This window comes from Pempheris klunzingeri, chromosome 22 (genome assembly GCF_042242105.1).
Source record: "Pempheris klunzingeri isolate RE-2024b chromosome 22, fPemKlu1.hap1, whole genome shotgun sequence".
Classification (NCBI taxonomy): domain Eukaryota; kingdom Metazoa; phylum Chordata; class Actinopteri; order Acropomatiformes; family Pempheridae; genus Pempheris; species Pempheris klunzingeri.
In genome coordinates, this window is record NC_092033.1 from 6,556,193 (window position 1) to 6,566,048 (window position 9,856).

General features: G+C 42.2%; 1 protein-coding gene across 1 annotated transcript; it reads right to left on the reverse strand.

The window, feature by feature from the left end:
- Window positions 1-1,552: 1,552 nt before the first annotated feature.
- Window positions 1,553-9,257, reverse strand: LOC139221996 (glucoside xylosyltransferase 1-like). Its single transcript, XM_070853963.1, has 7 exons — window positions 9,064-9,257; window positions 7,595-7,811; window positions 7,338-7,469; window positions 6,745-6,996; window positions 6,393-6,516; window positions 6,071-6,243; window positions 1,553-2,580 (listed from the first exon to the last, which is right to left on the reverse strand). Exons 1-7 carry the CDS (start codon window positions 9,255-9,257, stop codon window positions 2,419-2,421), a joined length of 1,254 nt encoding a protein of 417 aa, XP_070710064.1. The 3' UTR covers window positions 1,553-2,418.
- Between the last annotated feature and the right edge of the window lie 599 nt (window positions 9,258-9,856).

Consider the following 9,856-nt stretch of genomic DNA (forward strand, 5'->3'; position numbering starts at 1 on the left):
TCAGTTTCTCCATTTTGCATGTAGAGTAATTTGTAGCTCAGTGGGTTTTTTGTGGCATTTATGCATTTCAGATTTTTCTTTATATTAGTGGATGTTTACCCTATTTGCTCAATGAATACAGTTCATATTTAGCGCACTATGCCTTCGCTGCCACACTGCACTTCCACCAAATGGTGCACATAGCTGGAATATGTTTGTTTCCCTTGAAATCTCTCTGTTTTCTTTTGATGACACCATTTTGAGGTCCAACTCTGTTTTCAGGAACAGATAAGAGCTCTGAAGCAACAAAGTGCCCTAATTGCTATATTGGCTATGACAGCCTTGTTCTTTTCTTTCATCCCTAACACTCCATCAGCCGTTTCTCTGTCCTCCCACCACACACTCATCTCTCCTCTTCAACGTTTTGTCCTGACAATAGGGAAAAATGGCCAACCTTAGCCGGATTTCTATTACTCCATCACACAAACACACACACACACACGCACACACACACACACACACACACACAGTTAATTATTCTGTGATGTCCCCATTTTCCCTCATCTTTCACTGACCCCCCCCCCCCCCCCCCCCCCCCCCATCTAACACTGGAGGTCACATATTTATTTTAAATAGTTCCTCTTCCAGCCGTGATGGCACAAAAGAAATGAAATCAGAGTTATTTATTACGATATAAAACATGTAGTTTCAGGAAAATGAAACCTTGCAGGACGGATATTGAATGTTTCAACACGGTGCTCGATTCAAGCCATTGTCTCCCTCTCCCTAGGGACGTGGCCAGTTACATGTTGCATTTAAGCACATGGGTCAATAAAGGTAATTGATTGGCTCTCATACAGATATATAGTGATGAATGAAGGATATTTTTGGTGCCATTAATCAAATTTCCTCTGGAGTCATAAATGGATGGTTGCATCCCCCACCTAATGGGAATAAGCATAAACTCATTCTCCATAGTCAATCCCATACAGTATCTCAGACAGGCACCTATTGGTCCATCACTTACACTTTATGAGCGCCTCAGAGCTGAAGCAGGAACAGTGCAGCAACATTGGTGGACTGGTCATAGATTATTGGCAAGTCCATTGATTTGCTGAAGGAGGCTGTAGAAACATAGCATCAATCTTCTTCAAGATAAATCCTTACAGAATAAACTAACAAAGATGCCTTCTTTTGGTAAAAAAAAACAGAAAAATCTCACAAGCTCTTTGCATTTGTCTGTTAGTTGATTTTCTCTCGTACTTATTCCTTTTCCATAAATATAACTATGCATTTTTCTCCTTCAAAAAAAGGTTATTTCAAAATTAGCTAAACAATATTTTTCATCTCCTACACACTAATGGTCATATCAAAAACGCTGCCCTCTGGTGGTTAAGTAAGACACACTGCAACTCCATAAAACTGAAATGATCTTTAATGTAAAACAGACAAACAAAACAAAAAAAAAATTTTTTAACACAATGACATATAAATGAGTAAACACGTAACACAGGATATCTTTATATTACAATCATACCAACAAAAAGCACTGATAATAACATTTTGATTTCAACCCTTACTGTAGAAAATACATTCAACGGTGCATAACCCATAATTATGGTAATAAAAAGAAATACTTTGGCATCAGGAGACGAACTTGTAGCTTATTCACATTTTCAATAGTAATGAGTGTGTCTACGTGTCTAGACTGACATAAACTATCCAGAAATGTTCAAAGCAGCGTGTGCTGGTTCACTTAAAAGAAACATAAGCAAACTTTTATGTAGAGTCACGTCATAAAAATGTAGAAATGTAGACAATAATTCAGAAAGGTTTATTTTTCCATGCCTGTTCTCTGAAATGACTTCTCTTCCATCCCGTAGGTAATGAAGTGGTTTCTGAGGGTTGAAAAAGTGGTCCAGTGCATGCATCTCTAAAAACAGGCCCTGCTGAAAGCCTCTGTCCAGTTCTGATATGATTTTTTTTGTCTCTTTCAATAAGACTGTTTCACAATAAATTCTCCAATATGGAAAGTCAAGAGCTTCTCTTCCAAACTTTTACAGATAGTTTTGCGCAACGAGAAATATTCACCATTAGTCAGTAACCAAAGGCACTGAAAGTTAGTTACATGGAAGAGATTAGATGCTTGTTAGTTTAAAAAAACATAATCCAAAGTTATCAGTAAAATATAAATGATGTAAACATCTATAGTAAATAATTTCTCGGCTAAGTTCAGTTCTTTGCTACGTGGCCTTTGTTCAGCACATTTCAGGCATTTACATCACGCTCTTATCCGGAGTAGCTTAGAAGAGGTGAAGAGTTGGTCTCCGCCTGAGACAATCCCAACTGTCTTATTGAGCATAAAGCAGCTGTTTGCCAAATTAAAAGGCGCAGTCTCTCTCCTTCTGGCCTCCGTCCCACCATTGTGGTTCGTTTTTGTCACCGCCCGCGTGGAGCCTTCCTGTGGATGTTCTCCAGGCTGTGTGCCAGTCTCTTGGTGAAGAGTGGGTGGGATTTTCCACAATAAGTGTGTGTCGTCTTCAACAGTTCCTCTTCTAGAGGATCCAACAAAGACGTCACTGGATCTGCACCAAAGGAAAACTGAAACGGCAAAACAATACTTTGGTTAGATTTGATAGGAAGGATTGTTTAGGAATTTGCTTCAATGCTGAAAGAAGAAGTTGTACTGAATATTAAAAGGCAGACACGAATGGTATGAAGGAGACTTGTGTATCCATCTGGTCTCACGTTTCACTCCTACCTATCCTTGTTTGTTCAGAGAGCTGAAATACGTGTGTGGTGGTTGTCTAAAGGCTGGAGGGGTGGACGAGGAAGCTTAAAATGAGCAGCTGAAATCCCAAACTACTGTCAAACCTCCCCTGAGGAGGCCTCTCAACCCCCTACTGTTCCAGTGTAATTGATCAGGTTCCCTCAGTAAAGTAAGCAAAGTGGTGCTTTGGGCAGCATTTGTACTTGGAAGATATCTTTCCCTGGATAAATTAAAAACTAAATCCGCAAGGCATGCTGGACTCAGATGGGACTCCAAATCTAATCTGATCGGTCAGCCGGGCAAAACATAAAGTGGCCCACGATGCTGGAGTCAGTTTTATGCTATAGGCTTACCATCCAGTGATAAGCGGGGATTACAGAAGAAATTTCATGTCTTCCCAATAATGAAGGAGCCTTTACAACGCTCCGAGGAAATCAAAGGGGAATTACCATTTTTTATGCCAGCTCATTTGCTTGCGGTTGGGTCCCTGATATTGGGTCACAAAGAGAATGGCGTTTTTATGAGCACACACACACACACACACACACACGCTGGTCATAAAGTTGCATTTACAGTTGGTGTATTGATTTTGTGCAGCTGATGGGGCACTGTTGGTGTGCAGACTCCAACTCTAAACGTACCGTCGGCCGTAAAAATTTAACTGCTTCTTCCTGGGCTCGGCTCTTCGCTGCCGAGGGAGGGAGGAGATGCTTTATGGCGGACAGACCGCTGTGGTCTGCTTGAGACACAGACAGGCGGACAGACAGGGAGGAGCACTGCTGTTTGTAGTCCCAATCCTTTGTGTGAGGATCCACGGCATGGACTGACTTATATACATTTGTCTCCACACTGTTAATCAGCCAAAACATGTAATTTGAGGATGTCACAGATGTCTCGCAGACATTTAGATCACTTTTTTAAAACTATGAGTACATTTTCTAGATCCAAAGATTAAGCTGGAAGGACTGACAAAAAAAAGAAAAAATAATCAGTAGTTGGAGCCCAAAATAATGACACGTCTTAGACTTTGTCTTGCTGCAGACATGACTGGCTAGAGAAGTGGCTTTGATCGCTGTCTGCTTCTTTAATGTCTGTGCATGCTGACTCCATGCCCTTGCTCTGTCAGACATCACTTAAGGATGATTCCACCTAAAAGAGGAAACGGTGGAATATTTCATGCCTCAATGCTTAATTTGGCATATTGAGGAACTCCTGCACAGACTAGGGGTGTTTTTGCACTCTGATCTGCAGAGGGGGAACTCCTAACGACCGTTTTCTCCTTTTGAGGGTCAAAAGAGAGCCATTTTAAAAATGACCCTACAATAAATAGTTCAACACACACATCTGGTGATAGACACACACACGCTTCAGTAGGAAAAGCACAGGTGTAAAAGATCTAATCGAGACCTTGTAATTCCTCAGCTGTCTTCTAGCTGTCCTCACTGTTTTTCCCGCCTCTGCGTCACCTGACCAGTCACCTGATCACACACCTGCTCCACATTAGTAATCAGCCCCAGTATAAGAGTGCTGTCTCTCTGTTGCCTCAGTTTTCCCAAAGCTTCTCATTTCAACCCCCCAGTATGATCCCTCTCAGATGTGTTTCTGCTTGTCCGACTGCCCTGTGAAAGTTTATGCTGTGCTTAGTTGGGAATAGTCTTTGCTACAGCGCCTGTCCTCAATCACATATGTGTAGGAATTGTTTGCAAGAGTAAACTAATTCACATGTGACTCTAAACTAACCGCTATATTTAGAAATGAAGTAAAAGTGAGTCTGCATTTCCTGTGCCGGCTCTCTGAACCCTCACACTTTTGTTGGGTTGACAGTGTTGTAGCGCTGCCCTGTTTGTTAGTCACCCCATAATGCTGCACAGACAGTCTGAGGTTCTGCTGCAGATGAATAAGCGAGAAACGGATGAAATGATTTGTCCAGTGAGATTAAACACAGAAGATAAATCAAACCAGACTTAATCACATATCTATGAATGTATCAATAAATACATAGACTATTGGAAAAACAATGCCTGGCTGTGCATGCTCTGGGCCCCTGTGGGGGTTTATGTGCACTTGCAGCAGCGTATACAACACAGCTACATGTGTGTCTACTGCTGTAATTGATCCTGTCCTATAAAGCTGTGGTTTTGACTGCAGGCCATGGATAAGGTATGGATCAGCCATCGCTCTGATCTATGTTCAATGCTTTGTTAATAGGAAAGCAATGAGCAGCCACCGTTGATGGCTTCATTAAGTAAATGCCACTTGCGTCGTCAATATCATTACACTGCTAGTAAACAACCCATAAACATCCTCATGGGGGAAATGAGCTTTCACTCCGACCTTCTGAAAACGGCGAAGATTTGTGTTTCTGCATGGCAGACAATCTGGTGTCACTAACCCTTCTAGGTGTTTTAGGGTCAGCACCAATTCAAGACCTCATCCAGGAGGAGAGCAGGTGTGTCACTGGGTTAGAAAAGGGCTCCTTTCATCAGATGATGCACAAAATTACACCTACAACACTTTGAAAAGGCTCACTGGGCTATTTTTTTTTTTTTTAATGGACCCTTGAGACTTTTAACAGTGTGCTTGTTTTCAGTCACTGTTGTGGTAGACACTTTGTTTCCCATAATGCCTTTTTGCCTTACTTTCAGTGATCAGGAATGTGTAGCTGGAAATAAAAACTGAAATGCAATAAAACCTGTGATTACTGACTGGAAATGCTTTCATATCATAGTGAGCTACATCCTCAACTCAGGATGGACTTCAATATCAGGCTCCTCTTCTACATCAATATGTGCCTGTATAATGTCTGTGAGTTGTTTAAAACAGTCCAGGACAAAGTCTTTGATGCCTCAGGAGCTGAAAACTGTTAATATTTTAGATTATTGACATTTCTTTTGGTTGTTAAATTTAACTGTAGACAACCTGCACACACCTTGATATGTATACTAGGTCTTCAATAATTAAAGTGAAATAGATCACAGAAATGGGAGGACGTCTTCCAAAGGTTTTTTCACAAGTTTTCAACAAGTCTGCAAAGACGATGGCTTAAAGGAATAATACAAAGCTATTAAAAGATTAATCTGGGTGCAATTAATTTTAGGCACTCAGGGCAATATTAGATGACATTAACAAAGAACTCTTATAGACAGTTCTGTATTTTTTTTTGCTGGTCTTTCTGGAAATATCCCGTCGTGTCAGATCCATATTTGGACGAACATAAGAGGGTCATGTTGAATACTCTAACTGAACTCACAAAGCCTAAACATGGACTGGCGTTTTCAAGCATCTCGCATACGCTAACACGACAAACTAAGGCACGCCCACCTTTTGTATGGCCTCGTAAACAGCCCTGAAGGCCGGCTGCTTGTGGTCGTGGTAAACCCCTCTGTTTCCATGCAGTATGTAGATGCCATCTTCTTCAGCCGACGCACAGTTACTGCCATAGATGCAATGATCTGGACGATAATTCCACTGGCATGGAAACTCCAGCAAGCACTCTGGGAAAGGACGTGCACAAACACAGGAACAGTTGGGTCAACAAATCTGGGAAAATTTAAGCCCTCTTCAGTTTGTTTTTTGGAGCCTAAGAAGTTGTGCAGATGGATGCATGCATGCTGTATATTGACATTAGTGTGTGCAGCCTTACCAGGGTTGTGGTGGAAAATGATATTGAGAAGGTCCTGGTCTCCCCAGGTTATGTTGAGTTTGTATTTCTGAAGCAGAGGCATCAGCAGCTCTTCCCAACGCAGCCCCACAGACGTCATGTCGTTCTGTCAACACAGACGTGTAAGCAACAGTCAAAAAGATGCCTTTACTGTATGTGAAAGTGTTGCAGGGAGAGAATGGAATCCCTCCACAGACCTTAGTGCACAACATCTGCAGTAGAAGGAGGACATCTTGTGGCCAAGAGAAGTAGTACACTTATAACAGTCAACAAAAATGACCCAAAAACAAAACAAATCTCTCCTGGCAAATGTGCCTTTAGGATTCAGTTCTACCTTAAAGAACGTGTTTCTCATCCTTGTCAAGTTCATGAGCATGACCCCCGAGTTGATGCCCGTCCTGCCGTAGAAAGGGTGGCGGGCGAAGCGGCTGTACCAGGCGATTCGGGGCTCCTCGTGCTCTGGGGCCATGGCAGCCAGCTGGGAGGAATTAAACTGGGACAGGATCGCCCACAGGCGGTCCACAGGCTGCAGGAAGAGGATGTCTGAGTCAACGTACACGATCGAGTCGATGTCCTTCAGGATCAGCTGCACAGATTGGAAAAAGACACACAAAGACAGATGTCACTAAGAACATTAATAATGTGGGTGCTTGACTGTTTTCTATGCTGCACACTGCCTGTATGTTCTGCAGGAGCCTTAAAAGGGGGTTTTCTTCAGGGTGTAACTACTAATCCCAGTTTCCCAGTAGGATTTTGAACATATTTTCCAATTCAGAGCTCCAAGTTATGCAGGCCTTAATTTCCTAACATAGGTTAGGTTTTATTTTTTAAAAAGAAATCTTAAAAACAAATGATTGAGACTGTCATGACGTCAGTATATGTTTCCACAGTGGACCTCATGACGCGTCTTCCTTCTAAGAAACTCACAGGTAAGAAGAGCCTCTGAGAAGCACAGGGTTTGAACAGTTTCTTCCACTCGGCTGCGTTCTCACTGGGAAAGCTGATGGAGTAGACGGTGTAGTTGAACCTGGAGCGAATAAAGCCAGGCCACGACTCCAACTGGAACACAGATAACATATTTACTTGCAAGTGGGGATATATAATAAAGGATGTGATCCATGCACAAAGTCAGGGTCATTCACAGTCAGCAATTTGCAGGTCAGTTCCAAATACTTCCTACTCACAGCCTCCATGAAGCTGGCGTGTAGCTGATCTTCAGCGAAGATGTGCAGGTACAGTTGCTTGACGCTGAAAAGCACAGCAGACTTGATCATGGTGAGAGTCTCCTCCAGCCTCTCACCACAGGCCACCACTGCCAGGTGCATGGGAGGTTCAGGTCTGATCTTGGCACCACCTACACCACCACCCGCCTCCACCTGACCTCGCTGACGCATGATGTACCTGAGTGAGAGGATGGAGAGTTGGACAGATGCTATGATAAGCGAAGTTACAGAGTGGCAGAGTTCTTTGCTGCAGATGGCGTGTAAAAAAAAAAAAAAAAAAAATACAGAATCACCTCAATGTCGAGCCCCCAGAGGATGATTTTTCAGAATTTTGCCATTTTTAGCAAATCCTCCAGAGTACGCCAGCCCACATTTCTCCACTCATAAGGAGAAATATGTGTATGTGATATTAAATCCTTGAATCGGTGAAGCCTTTTTTTTTATTACACGTTTACTTACAAGGACATTTTCTTTTTTCTTAAATGACTTTACTCAGATTGGAGTCCAGCTGTGTGACTGACTACCACCAACTACGTATTTGTCCTGGTATAAACTAGAGCTGAAATCAGGACCATTTGTAAGCACAAAAAAAATACCCATCATTCTCTGTTTCCAGCTTGTCAAATGTGAGAAACTTTATCTAAAATCATAATAAATAAATATAATAATCATAATTGTGTTTCAGATTTTTAGAGATACCACTACAGATTTTAGGGAGTCTGTCTTTTCTGACAGTTTCATAGACCAAACAAGGACTGATCACACATTTGCTATGTAGTAGTAAACACTGTGAATTACACCTCGACTCACTGGACCCAGCTTTGCCTGCAGTGACCCCTGTGAGGGACTGGAAAGCTGAAGAAAAACAGTTGAGCTTTCTTAGCTTCTCTGCCATCTGTCCTTCTCTTCAACACTAACATGGCAGACACAATAAACAGTCAGGTGTGAAAACAAAGCTGGATTTGCAACTGAGGCTGATTACAGCTGAGTGATCGCTTCACCTAATGAAATGTGTATTTTTAGTACATTGTACTTACCTTTTTCTTTTCTTTTTTTAATCTATCAGACTTTTATAAAGAAAATGTGCCATGATGTAAGACTAGTTTGGGCTGAGGGAGACACAATACTGCTGTAGGATATTCTTTGGATGACAAATACTTGCAACTTTTAATTATCTACAAATGACTCCACACATGAAGCCACACACCTGTTCAAGTCCCTGCTGTCTTCACCCACAGAGATGTAGCTACATGAAGTGTGCTGCTACTTTGTCTGCACACACACCGTCCACTCACATTCCTACACATCACAAGTGTTGTACAGAGTGGGGACCTAGCTAGCTTAAACCTCTACCCACGCTAATCGTGTGAAAATGTGTTTTTCTCCCCCCCTTGTTGTGCAGCATTAAAGCAGGAGACACCCAGTCCTACCTATTGTACCAGTGTGGGCTTTGGGGCCCTGTTTTGTCCGAGGCCCCTCGCCTGCCTCCGGGGACTCTCGGTGGGATGAAGCCCCTCTTCGGTCCGACCGGCACGTCCGAGTAAAGCAGCTTACTGTAGACGTACAAGCCCGAGGACACGGCGAACACCGTGCACAGCAGCAGTGCACGAGTGTAACGCCGCATTATGGAGTTTGAAAACGCAACTCGGAGCTAAAGTCATGACACAGAAACTAGCGTTTAATAATAACTGCGAAGCTGGACGCCGTGGTAGCGCACTTCCGGTCGACGCTTAGACAATAAAAGTCTTGTCAGACGTGGCTAGTGCGCCCCCCGGCGGCCATGTTAAAGCTCTGCAACTCCGTCCCCTTATCTCACACTTTTTAAGCTTTAAGAATAAATGCTTTTGTAACTTTACGTACCTGTTATTTGTCTATTAGATCTGTTGTTTAATTATTTTGGTGAAACTATATAAGATGACACAAAAACTGAGCTCCTCTTATTATGGCATGCAAAAGCACTGGATCACTATACCATGATGTTTAACAGTGTGTAACAAGACATAATGGACCCTACAGTTTATCAAGTTTAAGCTTCTCCGTTCATTTTAATTTTGATCCGATTTGACACTTTGTAATCTTGTTTGGTTTTTACACATTGAACACACCAGAAACCATACATGTCGTTTCTACCACTTTCTACAGATTTAAATGTAAATGCACTTATCATTATTTCAATTTCTACTCAAAAATGTGTGTGGGGTTGAATAAGCTATAACAGACTTG